This window comes from Cucurbita pepo, chromosome 10 (assembly GCF_057944985.1).
Source record: "Cucurbita pepo subsp. pepo isolate OVF chromosome 10, ASM5794498v1, whole genome shotgun sequence".
NCBI classification, from domain to species: Eukaryota; Viridiplantae; Streptophyta; class Magnoliopsida; order Cucurbitales; family Cucurbitaceae; genus Cucurbita; species Cucurbita pepo.
In genome coordinates, this window is record NC_141807.1 from 18,962,275 (window position 1) to 18,977,201 (window position 14,927).

The window sequence follows — 14,927 nt, forward strand, 5'->3', positions numbered from 1 at the left end:
ATATTTTCAATGGAATCAATGGAAGATATTCGTCTTTTAGCACTTCATGTACTATAGGCTACTCTTCGTCGTTCCTTACCGTTAATTAAAATATTAATATTTGCACACTACTGACGAGGATTGTTGGGAGGGAATCTCACGTTGGCTAATTAAGAAGATGATCATGAGTTTATAAAGAATGCATTTTCATTGATATGAGGTCTTTTAGAAAAACGAAAAGCAAAACGGAAAGGGTTTATGCTCAAAGTGGACAATATCATACTATTGTGGAGGGTCGTGGTTTTGGACGTGGTACCTGAGTCATGCCCTTAAGTTAACCATGTCAATGGAATGCTCAATTGTCAAACAAAAAAATTGTGAGTCTCGAAGTATAATAAAATAAAACCAAGGACTACCATGTGCAAGTTTTATGGTCTTCGATGCAATGTCAAGTCTACAAGGGTGCCTTGTCTTTGACAGTAATATAAAAATAGCACATGACTTGAGTATTTTAAGAAATAATCAGTAAATGACCCCAGGGCCTTGTCTTTGGCCTCTAGTCCGAACAAAATAGACATGTAGTACTTCCCTACACATGACCCACACATGCGAGCTTGGGCCCACCAAGTAGGCTCGCACACCTCCTAGGCCTGCATGGTCGGGCTAGTTGGTTGTATTCGGATGTCTGAAGGTACAACGACCGTCATGTATCATGTCAATCATGATAATCATCATCATCATTATCATAATGTACGTGTGTTCGTACTCATCATAAAAAGGGAAGTATCCCGATGCATGTGAACATATAGAGGGGTTGTGCATTAGGAAACTCTTTATTACCATACATGTCATAGCATATCATACATTTTATTGCCAAGCATGTTCATGTCACAGTGCAACATGACATTATACATATCATCGTAACATGAGATATCATCATAATGTATCATATTGTCATGCATCTCGTGTCATCATAACATATCACATCATCATAACATAACATATCATCATTATATATCATATCAAACACATGACACGTGTAGGGGCCACTGGGCATGTGTTATCATACATAAGGCAATTCTTCCGACCGAGCCAATAGTAGGGCCACTTACTTGGTTGGCCTAGGCTGAAGCTACTACGACCCCTTGATGCTAGCTTAAAACTATCTCTGAAATTTAATTCTTCCTAAGGAGTCTCATAATCCTAAACTAGAATTCTCGTTATGTTGATATGGTCATGTTTATGTCTTGTGAGACACCATGATATATCATGTATGATAAACATGAATGCAATGCCATGTATATGTATGTACGTCTAGAAAGGAATTTACGACATGAGAAGTTTGGAATTATTGTGTGTATCATCTCATTGAACCACTATTTTTAATGCAGGACCTCGTGCGTGTTGAATGTCATATGATCACGGACTACTTTTACAACATGTTATGTACGAACTTGTAGTCATGTCTAGAGGGTACGTTAATGAGCTCGTCTAGTGGGTTCATGCACGCATGCTGAACTGTGTGTAGAAAAGTACTATGCATACAATCCTATCCAAAACTAAAAGTAGAGCCCAAGGAACAGTCATGAAAATTAGGTCTCCAAATCATGATACATTTTGTATATGAATGCATTTTTCAACCCCAATAGTGGAGTCACCTGTTGAGTCTTATACCTTTTCAGGTAAAGATAAATAGGCTAATGCATGGTTGATGACACGTGCTAACAAGACCATATAGAATTTATGTAAGGAGGTGTTTAAACCTTATTTTTTAACCATGTTTTCACCCCATTTCCATTATTTATGAATATTGAAGTTCATCAAAATTTTAAAGTTAAAATGAATGATAAAGTTTTTTGCTTGAAACAATCACGGTATGCTCGTAGTAACGCTCCTACTTTATTGCACATATAGTGATGCCCCAACACGACATCAGTAGATTTGACCAATTTCAATTTAGGCATACGACATTGAGAGACAATCGTTTTACGGGACGTGGATACCAATGAAAGTTTTCGTCAAAAATGTATTTTGTAACGTTCTTTTCGACTTTTTCTAATATTTTTTTGGTGTTGAGAAAAGTTATATTTCAAAACATTGTAGAAATCAAGAATCAGTATAAACAAGTATCTTACACTTCTTAAATAGGTGATAAATCTTAGTGTTGGGTGATTATTTCTCATGAATACTTTTTATATTTCATTAATATTTATACCATATAACAAAAATAAAAAATAATTGATGATACTTTACATAGATATTGAACCTTCTAATTTATGGACAAATTAATGTCTATGAATATTTTAATTTTGGAATAAAGGTTACATGAATGTATAACAACCCTATTTTAAAAGAATTATATAATCGACTTTAAAAGAAAGAAAATTCATATGAAAAAGTGAATGCATAGCTTATAAAATCTCCCGAGAATAGAATGATACAAAGATTCTTCAAGATATACTCCTTTTGCTATATTCACTTTTTGAACTTGTTTTTGGTAAGATATATTGAATATTTATGTATTAATTTTTACTAGGAGAAGAAAGAAATCAAAAAATTTCTCGAGAATCCTACCTCTTTCAAACAAGACCTAATTTTTACTTTCTAAAGCAGACCGACAATCAGATTCCCATCGTTCGCCCACCAATAAATGGGGTATACCTTTTTCAGGGCGGCGGTCAACCATCCACATATATTAAACTATGTGTCTCACTAAGACTTTCTGACTCAGCCATCTCGTACTCACAGGAAGAAACTTGAGCTCCGCAAGGGCCTCCCCTCTTACCGGTCATGATAGATGAGAAGAAACCCTATCTTGGAAAAGCCACATACATGCAATAGAACAAAAAAAAAAAAATAGACCATTTTTGACATGTAAAATCCTATTTGCTTATCAGTCAGGTTCCATCGTTATCAAGTTGATGCAAATAAAAAGCGAATAAAAAGCGAAGTTCAAGGAGGTATTTGCATGTAGAAATCCTGAGACCAAAATTGATTCCTGAGACCAAATTCTAGTAAAAAACGATCTCCAGGGAAAACAAATATCATCACCAAAATTCTGAAGACAACCAAACTATATAATTGGAAGCCTACAAACCATTCAGCTTTTCATTCATTAAACCAGGAAAAAAAAACATAGAAGGCCTCCCTAAAACTTAGTCAATTTCCATACCAGAAATTGCTTCATCCAAAATCATCTGTAGTTCTTTTGATCTTTGTCTCGTCAATGCAACACAATCCTGCAAGCACGCCATCCCCGTACGGATTAGAGCACGTAAATCATGATATACCAATTAAAGTATTTTGAAATAGTTAAAATCATTTTCATCAAGTTCAAAATCACTCTCAAACATGACTTTAATCATTCAAAATTCATTTAATGTTTAATTTTACACTTTTAAACACAATTTTCTTAAGAGTGATTTTGAACTGGATGAAAATGAGTTTAACCGTTTCAAAATCAGAAATCACTCTCAAAGATGTTCTTACTCTAGAGTAAAAATATCAGTTTACATAAAGGTGCGTCCTAAACCAAGAGAAACTTTTGGAATTGGATGATACTACAAACAATGATGACGATAATTAATATTAATATAACCATCAAGTCAATTAATTATTTTTCGAGTTTATTTTAACCCTTACAAAATCACTTCCAAAATATCATATAAAGAATATGCATCCCAAGGCAAGATAAGCAAACCAGAGAAGCTTTTGGGCTTGGATGATATTATAACTTTTTCACACATCAAAGTTAGTGTTTCTTGCAAAGTAAAGATGGTAATGATGATAGTAATCATAATACAAATCATCAAGTCAATTCATTATTTATTGAGTAAATTAAAAGCTTGTTTCCTCTACTGTGATGAGGTGTTCTTAAAACATTTTTAGAATTTTCAATTATGTTTTCAAAAAAATCAAACACTACTATTATTATAATCCAACATCATATTGAAAATCCAACTAGCTTGACCAAACTTTACACACAAAAAATGTGGAAGAAATCCAGGGAACTAATCCATTCTCTAACGAATTGGATTCAACTAATAAACATGCCAGAGAAAGGAGAGACCAACCTGAACAGCTGATGTATAGGCAAGCACAGATCCACCCGGTTTGTAGAAGGACACTAGTTGACCAGATGAATCCAAGACCACGGTTACAATAGTTTCCATGACAGACTCCTCCTCCGCAGTAGGGTCAGCCAAGATGTAGTTCTTGTGGAGTAGGCATGTTAATGAGAAAGGAAGGGAGTTCAATTTCAGTTTCCTTTTCTCTTTATTGACAGCTTCCTTCTCAAAGTTTTCTCCACCTTCTTCCTCAGAGACGAATACTACTTTTCCATCATCATTTAGAGCCACAACAGGGATTTGCACTAAGAATTTAAACCAGGAAGAAGTTTAAAATATGGCTCAACAGAGAAAATGGGTACCAATCGTTTTAAAGTACTTCAAACTACCAACTCAACAAACAAGAATATTAACATTGTTCAGCTTTCTAAGAGCAATGATAAGGACTTTCAAATGATAAAATAACCATTAATCACCGGCATGCTTCATAAACATAGGATAAACAAAAGATAACACCAGTTGCTGAAGGGAGGATAAATAGTTTTATACAAAACCAAAGGAGTTACATAAAAGACTCCAATGAGGCTACTTAATTCGGATTATGCTTATGCCCATCAAATATTTCCAGCATAAATCATGGCAGTCATGAATTTTCCAAAAGAAGTGAGAAACAAAGGACTGGGACTAGTTCATGCCTTAACACCCTAGCCTGTTGGGTGCGAGACACACTCTAAACCCTGGAGCCCTATAGAGGAGTAAAAATCAACAAATATTAAAGATTAACCAGAAGCTATGAAGCATGGATACTATAGTTAAGGTAAAGTGTCATGTCCTACACATATTGGGCACTGGAGCCCTAAATGTACCTTCCTTACTGTACTTTACCGTGGCAGTTTGTTGACTTGATATTTTATACTAACTATAGGCATCAACTAATATTATTCCTTTTCTTTTTCTCCTAACAAGAAACAAGTTTGCACTGCTGAAGAAAAGAAATAAAATCCTCAAGGGTAGAAACTCCCTTTGGGAGTGAAAAGAAAAAAACGCCATTAACAAAAAAAAGAAGAAGAGAGAGAGAGAGAAAAACGGGACCATCCAAACAAAGACAATGAAAAATGAAGGAAGAAACACAAGGAAAGCCACAGCCGCAAACATCAAAGAGGAAATAGGAGCTACACAGAGAGGACAGGAGCAAGATGTCACGATCATGCTCGTTCAAGGCGTGTTGCTTGTGGCCGCGTGTCAGATGTCCCAGTCATACTTGTCCAAGACGTGTTGTCCATGGTCGCATGCCAATTCCAAACCTCTTTCACTTGCTTTCATGTTAGATAGACATTTACTATTTTTTGTTGTATCAATACGGAAGTGCATGACCGGTCTCCAAAATCATGTATAGACCGTGCTAAAATGCCCCAAAATGTACTATAGGGGATGTGACTAGTCAATTTTTCCTACCCGGGTTATATGCTATCAAAGTCGTCGTTGTTACTTATTTGCTTTTAGCTTATAACATTGATTTCTTTCAAATTGTTTTCAACGCATTTCTTCACTCACACTTTCTAAAGTATTTCTTTCAAACGTGACCCGAGACTTAATCATACACTAAGGTTGTCCACAAAGTCCGACTTTCGTATGACTGACTTGTTCGCCGGGTTAGAACAAGTGTTGTACAATCGTTGTCCCGCTGCCACAAGAGTACGATTGTGACACAAGGCACCAAAAAGCCAACCAACAATGCCAAAAAAAAACCTCCAAAGAAAAGCCACCAAATTGAAGAACCAACCAACAAAGCAGAAAGACGATCAGCAAGACTATCAAAAGGAAATTCCAGCCAACAAAAATGAATTAGCAGCAGAAAAGTAATACGTTGCCTAGCTTTTGGAAAATAACATATACGAGCTTCCAAGCTTTTGGGGTTTCTTGTATTTTGCGTGTAATCTAGGAAAGATGGCTCGAGAACACCTTGAGGAACATTTGGAGGAGTCTAAGAGAACTAGAAACAAGGTGAGAGAAGAGACACAGAGGCTACCGGAGATAGATTAGACAATTAAGAAAATGACATCATTGCACGAATGTTCAATCAGCTAGTGGAACAGAAGGTTACAAAAGAAACACAAGAATATCGACTAGTACTTTAAACACCACCAAAGAACAAAGGCAAGCCACAAAGGAGACTCGATGCGCCATTGCAGCATTGGCCATCGATTAGTCTCAGAACCTGAACCCAAGAAAAAAAGGGAAACCACTCCAAGAGAATACAAATTAGAGAAGGACTTACACGGGTGCAGGTATTAATTCATTTGATACCCCAGCCAAAATCCCACCTAAAACAATAGAGCCCAACCCCATCCGACCTTCAGCGCAGCTCACGAAAAGACATACATTGCTAACAATTGATAGACGCTAAAGATGCAATCATAATGTGAAAAGGCCATTTGTTATAGATGTGATGAGAAATGCTCCATAGGCCATAAATGCAAGAGCAAATAACTCGAGCTATTAGTTGTGCATGATGATACAGAAGCTTAAGAAATGGAAATCGATTCTAGGAACGACAAGCTAGAATAAACCATGATCAAAGTAGTAGAGTTGTATTCAATGCTATTGAGGAGATTATCCAATCCAGGCACCATCAAGATAGTGGGGTGAACCGAGAATGCAAAGGTAATTGTCTTTGTTGATTGCGATACTACACACAATCTCATCCCTCATCAAGATCAAAATGCTCGTCTTTGAAATGACCAATTATGGGGTTATTAAGGGGGTAAGAACAGCAATGAGAGGTAAGGGAGTATGCACAGGACTCGTGGTTTCTATTGCAAGTCTAATGATTAAAGAAGACTGTATACCTCTGGAACTATAGGGATCAATCTGATATTATAAGGAATGCAATGGCTCCAAACACTAGGATTGCCTAAGGTTGACAACAAGGGCCTGGCATTAGCCATCAGAATTGGGGATTCAAGGATCCTGATCGAGGAAGACCCTTCTCTTACCCAAAAAGAAGTTTTGATGGAGAGTCTCAAACGGTCATGGAAACAGCGTGACCCCTTCCTTGTGGAGCTCTAAGAAGATAATAGAACAAGTTGAAGATTTTCATTTCCTAAACACAATCCCCCCTTCAAATCTTCCCAGTGAGGTGGACAAGCTCTAGACGGGCTACACCGATGTTTTCCAATCAACATCCCAAATTCCCCTGAGGCGCGGTCTAGATCACCATATTCAATTGAAGGAAAGCTACGAGCTGATCAATGTGCACCCATATCACTACCAAGTGATCTAGAAAGATGAGATAACGAGATGCTTACGACTAGAATCATTAAGCCAAGTACTAGCCCCTATTCAAGCCTAGTCTTGTAGTAACAAAGAAGGTGGAAGGTTTTGATAGATTACAACATAGAGGGAAACTACACTTCTAGACAAGTTCCCAATCCAAGTCATTGAAGAGTTGTTTGATGAACTACGCAGGTCCAGCGTATATTCGAAACTTGATTTGAGGTCAGGGTATCATCATATTTCGATTGACAAATCAGGCATTCTTAAAACCGCATTTAGGACACATGAAGGCTACCATGAGTTCTTAGTGATGCCATTTGGCCTAACAAAATGCTCCAGCCACATCCTAGCCGTATGATCCGAGCATTTAACCCTTTCCTAAGAAGATTTGTTCTTGTGCTTTTTTTACAACATTATGATTTACAACACTAACTTGGAGACCCATGTGACACACTTGACGGTAATTTTGAATACTATGTGTGACAGGTCCTTGTTGGCCAACTTGAAGAAGTGTACGTTTGCACGGGATCGAACCAATTATTTAGGACATTTGGTCATTGTGAAAGGTGTACAAGTTGGCTCTAAAAATGTTAGAAAATTAAAGGGTCTCAACCAGTGAATGTTCGAGAACTGAGAGGTTTCCTAGGGCTAACCAGTTACTATTGACATTCATACCCAAATATGGTTACATTGCCCATTACACCATATGTCAAGAAACATTGCCTTTGGATGAAGTGATAAAGCCTTTCAGGCCTTCAAATCTCTAGAGCAAGCTGTGGTCACACTGCCTATGATGGCTCTCCCTGATTATGTAATCATTTCATGGTGGAAATGGATGCCTAAGGGACAAGTCTAAGGGTTGTTCACCATTTGATTGCCTATTTTAGTCATACTTCATTGGCACAAGCACAAGCCAAATCGAAATATGAGCGAGAGCTGATGACCCTGGTTATGACAGTTTGGAACACCATTTTATTGTGAAGATAGACCAGCATTCATTGAAATACTTGACAGAATAGAAGATAATTCAGCCGAAGTATCTAAAGTGGTTCTTGAAACTGCTAGGCTATGACTTTGAGATCCAATGCAAGCCAAACCTCAAGAATAAAGTAGCAGATTCTCTTTCATGTATTGCCACCCACAGTTCATTTAGCAAACTTAACAACTCCAACCATACTAGATCTTGAAATTGTCGAGAAAGAGATCAGTGAGGATGAACATCTTTGTTGTATCTGTTCAGACATTGAGAATGATCCTGTCATCCACCATAAGTTTTCAATTCACCTAAATACTCTTCTCAATAAGGAAAAAATGGTTGTATACCAAACCGAGCCTCATACCAGCGATGCTTCATACATATCATGGCTCGATTAGGGGGAGGCACTCAGGATTCTTGTGAACTTACAAGCAAACTAACAAGGAATGAAGAAGGATGTAAAGAAATACATGGAGAAATGTGGAATTTGCCAATGGAACAAGACAATGGCCATGTCACCAACGGGACTCTTACTACAACTACCCATTCCTGATAAAATCTAAAAGGAAATCACCATGGATTTCATTGAAGGTCTTCCCTGATCTAACAAGAATGAAACAATTCTAATTCTGGTGGATTGCCTACACATGCCTATTTCTTGATGTTGAACCATCCTTGTACAACGAAGACAATTATCTCTCTCTTCACAAATCGATAGTCAAGCTCCTTGGTTTTCCTCGATCCATAGTGTCTGACAGAGACAAGGTGTTCATCAGCAACTTTTAGTTGAATCCTTCACGCTTCAAGTCCCCCAGCTATAATGCAACAAAGCCTACCACCCACGGACTAATGAGCAAACTGAGATCGTCAACAAGAGTTCGGAAACTTATCTAAGGTGTTTCTGCAAGGAGAGATCCAAGCAATGGGCACACTAGCTCAGTTAGGCAAAGTGTATGTTAAAAGCAATGGTATGATATGTATATGATGAAATGTTATGTTAAAAGCATGAAACGTTATGTCATGTCTCCTAAATTGTGTGTATACAGCATGATATGAATGACATGAAATCACAATAAATGACATGAAATATAACCTCGTTAGAATTATGTATGATATGAAAAATGATATGATATGATATGAATGAGAAATGATAGCGGAGTTATATTTAATAATGTTGAAAACGGAAAAATATTGGGACCTCATGTGCTCATGCATTGGGGGATACTCCTATTCCATCACGAGGGTACGGACACGTACACCACTAGGCAGGTGAAGTATCATTGTGTTTTACATAATGTTGTCGTGACGATTACTAATTCTAATGGGTGGCCGGCATAAGGAGCTACCAGAAAAGGCTTGCCCGACAAGAAAAGGGGCCCAGCGGTGTGCAAACTGTCTGGTGAGCCCATACTCGCACGTATGGGTTGTGTGTAGAGTATATGGTACACATCCAAGCTGCCCATTAGGATAGTACCGTAGGAAAAGAGACTGATATGATAGGTCCCGTCATTGCATTTGCATCTTCTTGCATTTAACCCCCAATAGTGGGGTCGCTTACTGAGTATTTCTTTAAATACTCAAGCCACATGCTACCTCTATGTCAGGTTAAGACAAGGTGGCCTCCCACCCCAAGCGGTAATGTGAGATCCGCAATAGTAAAAAATATATATAGTAAGAGGGGCAAAAAGGGAAAATCATCACCAATCTCTTAGTAGCGTTAGCACAGTTGTTAGTATATAATTATTTTGTCTCTGCACTTAAGGGGTTATCTTGTATTTTGTGTGAATGTGTGGTTGGTAGATCATAGTAAAGGAGATCACCACCATCTCAAATCGGTGGGGATACTCCATATAACCTTATTTTGTTTAATGTGATATCAAAGTAAGGGGAATCCTTATAAAAGCATGAACACTTTAGTTTGGCTAGCATGTCTGTGTCCGACACATGTATCAAACATTTGTTAACAAAACTGAGAGTAACTACAATAAAAATAAAAACAAAAACACATGGCTAAGGCAACATAACGGGCAAACACAGAAGCATGAGAGATGATTAAGGAAAACTTATTTTGATGAAGCACTAAAAGTATTAAGATTGCCAAGTAAGACAATCCATATAAGGATGTTTATTCTCTTGGTACATTGGATTTCCATAAAGCCACAAAAATCTCCTTTTGTAAAGGTGAAAAAGCTCCTAAATGCTTAGACAAAGATTTCACAGAGAATCCACCTGCTTCCAAACTTTAGGAATACTAATCCAAGGGTTCTCAAAACTCATCCAATTTCTTCCAGCCGTATGCCAACCAAAGGAGTTATACCCATGTATACTAACAATCACCTTTCTCCAAAAGGATTGAGGTTCATTTATAAATCTCCAACCCCACTTGAGAATGAGTGCCGTATTTCTTCATTTTAAAGCTCCAATTCCTAGACCTCCATCATCTTGAGATTTAGTGACACTAAGTTCCATCTAACCAATTGGTTGATTGTACCACCCTCATCCCTTCCCAAAAAAAAAAAAAAAAAAAAAAAAAAAAAAAATTATCATCATTCGTTCCGAATCCAAACTCACTTGTGAAGGCATAAGGAAAAGAGACAACTTGCAAAGGCATAAGGAAAAGAGACAACTTGCAAAGGCCTAAGGAAAAGAGACATATAATACAATGAAATACAAGAAAACACCAAATTACAAGCATCAAACCGACCTCCTCTTGATAATATGGTAGTTTACTTCAGGACATGATTACTTAATGCCCCCTATAGATTTTAATAACAACAAACGAAATCTAAAGAGGGAAAAAATCTGAAATGTAAAGGATTAAAAGCAGAAAGTATCAATCTATGATCTGAAAAACTATCCTTAATGTTAGTGGAGGACAAATGTCCCATTATAACCAGCATTACTGCCATAACCATAACACCTACAAAATTATGCAGAAATATATCAAGTTATGAACAAGTTGAGAGCCTGAAACCTCACAGTGAGAAAATGCAGCAGCTGCAGAAAGAAGTGCAGCATCAAATAGAGATCCATCGGCATCCAAACAGTAAATATCCTGTGGAATGCATATCAAGTTGCTATTTCATTTAAAATAATTAACCACAATAATAAAGCTGCATTCTGACCAAAAATCAGGCTATAGAGAAAAAATGTCCAATAAGAGTAAGGATGATGCAAGTGAACAAATTTCAGAAGCAAAGTATACAGGTACATCAGTAAAGGCACCTCACTTCAAATACTAAGATGCTTCTAGCATAAAAATACATTGACAGTGCATGACTTTAAAATACATACCAAGTACGCCATCCAAGCAGCTTTTCCTTTAACAAGAGATAGTTCCCTCAGATCAATCATCCCAGAACTAAAGAATTCACATCATCAGTTTCTTGATTAGTTAGAAAGATTTAAAGGAAATTGCAGAAATCAAAAAAGTGTATTGCATTCCTCTTGCCAGATTTCTATCACTTCTAAAATAATGAGAAACACAATATCGCAAGCAGAATAGTTTGCAATAGGTAAGTCCTTTAAGAAAATTTAAAATGAAGAGAGAGAACTTATCATGAACCTAAAGTAGTTTACACGTGAAAATTATACATGAACAATTTTTAGAGTTTAGGGTTGAAATTAATTTTTTTTCCCAAAAAAAAATGAAAAGTGAAGTAGCTTAATGACCCATCAAGAGAACATTGCAAAATATCATCCCCTCCCTAAGAACCACACGAACCAAAACATCCATAAGGGAGATCCGATCTTCTACTTCAGTGTCTCTGAACATCTCTTTAATGTGGAGTAACCAATAGTTTTGTTCACCATTCTAGCCTTGCAAAAGAGTCTTGCCTTTGCTGTTAGCAGGAATAAAGGCGAGAGGGGTCCAGCAGAGCTCCGAAGTGTGTCATTTTGCTCCCCAAAAGAGCCTTGTTTATTTAGTAAACAGCATGAGAGATGTTTTTATAGTTTATACATGCTAACCCATGGGCTTCTTTCTTAATCACTTTCTCTCCAACCCCAATTATGAAGGGGTCATAGTCTCTCATCACAATTTTATACTGTCCAAAGAGCCTCCCTCTCTTTAGGAAATCTACAAAGGCACTTAGTCATGAGGTAAATATTTCTACTTCTCTAGTTTCAAATCCACGAGTCACCAGGGGCAAAAGGGAGGCAAGTTATTTTCCAATTTACCAAATGTTTTCCTTTACCCTGTCACTGCTGTCTAAAAAGTCTCTGATGATCTTTTATAGAATATCAGCAATCTTGGAAGGCATTCTGAAAAGAAAAACATGATATTGGGGAATAATAGAGGGTACCGATTGAACAAGAGATAATATTCCACACCAAGAGAGAAGTAAATTCTTCCATTTTGAATTATTGCACCTGAATTTATCTATGATTCATTTCCAGGAGTCCTTAAAAGTCAGATTCCCCAAAGAGGCATTTCCAAGTTTGGTCCATGCGCCCACTCCACAGGAGAATGTTAGAATCTCAGCCCAAATGGTACCGTTACACTAGCTTCATCAGATCAGACTTCAGTGTCGTTCAATTAACTGCAAAGACAGCATTCATCGTCCAGCCTTGTGCTTTATATTTGTTCATTGAATTTATTATTTTCTGAGTTAGTGGGGTTAGTTCTTCTGTTATAATTTTCCCACTAGCCTGAATCTTGTAGTGTAGATCATGTTTGAAACTGCCTCAAGACTTGCCACGATTCCTTGTATAAATCCTGCTGCTGTGTTTAACTAAGATTATTGAGACCCTTCATATTTAAAGTGAGCAAAGGCATCTCAAACATTTCAATAGCATTCAAAATACTTTTTAAAGCTTGATTTCCATCCACACTTAATAGAAAAATATCATCTGCAAATTGCAATAGATCGAAGTAGAACTGCAAGAAATGTGAAATAGTACCTTGAAATAGTGTCAGATAACTGCTTTGAAATCACAGGTGCTGCTTCAGCTGGTCTCCCGGGCCTAACAATTGGAGAGCATATGGGAGGCATGTGGAAATCAACAGCTGGAAAAAGATAGACCCAATATCACAAAGATGTATAGCATGTTATCATAAGGATTATGATAAACAAGGAGCAAAAATATCTAGCTGTTGACAATGACCAACCTATGCAACCCTCATCCGGTGACTCTATGGAAGGCGTCATTACCTCCATTTTAATAGCAGCCAACATTGTCTGCACTATATAAACTTAAGAATAAACCGTCACAAAATCCCAGCACATATGAAAAGGTTAAATGTGAAGGCACTTACCGTAGAACCAACCTTAGCCAGGGCTGATCCGTTCGCAGATGATACTGGTCCTTAAATGAATAGACGATACCCAAATTCAGTTTTGAGAGTCAAAATCAATCAAGCAAACTCAAGATTATAAACAAAAGCTGGAAATGGTAAGAAATGGCAATTTTCTGAAAATCCAAGCTTACAACTAACCAAGAGCAATGGTTGTATCCCTAGCTTTTCCCAGTGCTCTTCCATCAGGACGTATTGATTCAGCGAGATGACGCTCAAAAAACTGAATGGGAAAGAGTCGTCTAAAAGCATCAACCTCCATTTCCGACGACAAGTCCCCAGAAGCAGCATTTGGCAGTCCCATTGTTTGTACTCTTATCTGTTTCTCAGAAATTGGAAACCAGTTTTGATTAGAAATCTAGCTTTAAAAAAAAACTCCATTCCAAATCGGTCGAGGATTTGGAAAGATTTTTAAAATTAGAATTCTACCGCCATTGGAGACCGTTTCTTCTATATTCGAGCAATAAATTTAAGCCTCCCTACACCAGTTCATTAGCATAGATAATTTCCTTTCTATATTCAACAAAACTCAGAACCATTCAAGCAAACTCCTGACGCATTTTGATTTTATGTTTTCCTCCGGATAGATTGAACATTTGTTGAAGAAGAAATCAACAAAATTAAATGCTTCTTTAGAACTTATCCTTCGTGGACGAACAGAATCAATCAAAGAAACAAAATAGAAAAAAAAAACAAACAAAAACTCAAATCCTTAGACAGAGAGGCTGACAGAGATCTCACCAGTGGCGCGGGTTAGGGGCTGAAGCCTATAAGTAGCGCTGATTGCGCAAAGAGACGAGAGAGCGTGAGACGGAGGTAGCAGCGGCGAGCTTATCAGGCGGCTGAGACAGCGGCGTGCGGGTTGGGGTGCAGTAGCTGGTAATCGGAGGGATGAGTGCAAGAAAGGTAGGACGGTTCAAAAAAAATGAAGAATGAAAAGACTGCCCGTTGCTATGACGGAGGAGAGGAGGATTGAGGAGGTAAAGACAAGGGTATAAAGGGAAATTAACAAACGTAAAATTGATTAAAATGATTTATTATGATATTTTATATTTTTTTTAATATAAATTATATGGTAAGAATTATATATATATATATATATATATATATATTTTTTTTTTTTTTTTTTTTAAATACATATGATAGAAAAAAAATCTCGAGTGGAACATGATTGGTGCGAGCTCTTTGTCGGAAACTCTTGTCCCCGACCCCGTGAAAATAAATTGAGGTATGATTATTTTTGTTGGTCCAAAAAATAATATCATTGCTAGTTTAGTAAAAGAATTAGGGATAGTCGTTTATCGCTTAACTATAAAATGAAATGAAGTACACT

At 37.2% G+C, this 14,927-nt stretch overlaps 1 protein-coding gene across 1 annotated transcript; it reads right to left on the bottom strand.

The window, feature by feature from the left end:
* Window positions 1-2,918: 2,918 nt before the first annotated feature.
* LOC111803880 (3'-5'-exoribonuclease family protein) lies at window positions 2,919-14,553 on the bottom strand. The gene is made up of 9 exons (XM_023688484.2): window positions 14,336-14,553; window positions 13,736-13,913; window positions 13,556-13,605; window positions 13,409-13,478; window positions 13,201-13,306; window positions 11,593-11,659; window positions 11,278-11,353; window positions 4,053-4,351; window positions 2,919-3,218 (listed from the first exon to the last, which is right to left on the bottom strand). The coding sequence occupies exons 2-9, from the start codon at window positions 13,896-13,898 to the stop codon at window positions 3,135-3,137; spliced, it is 915 nt and encodes a 304-aa protein (XP_023544252.1). The 5' UTR covers window positions 13,899-13,913; window positions 14,336-14,553; the 3' UTR covers window positions 2,919-3,134.
* Window positions 14,554-14,927: the final 374 nt, after the last annotated feature.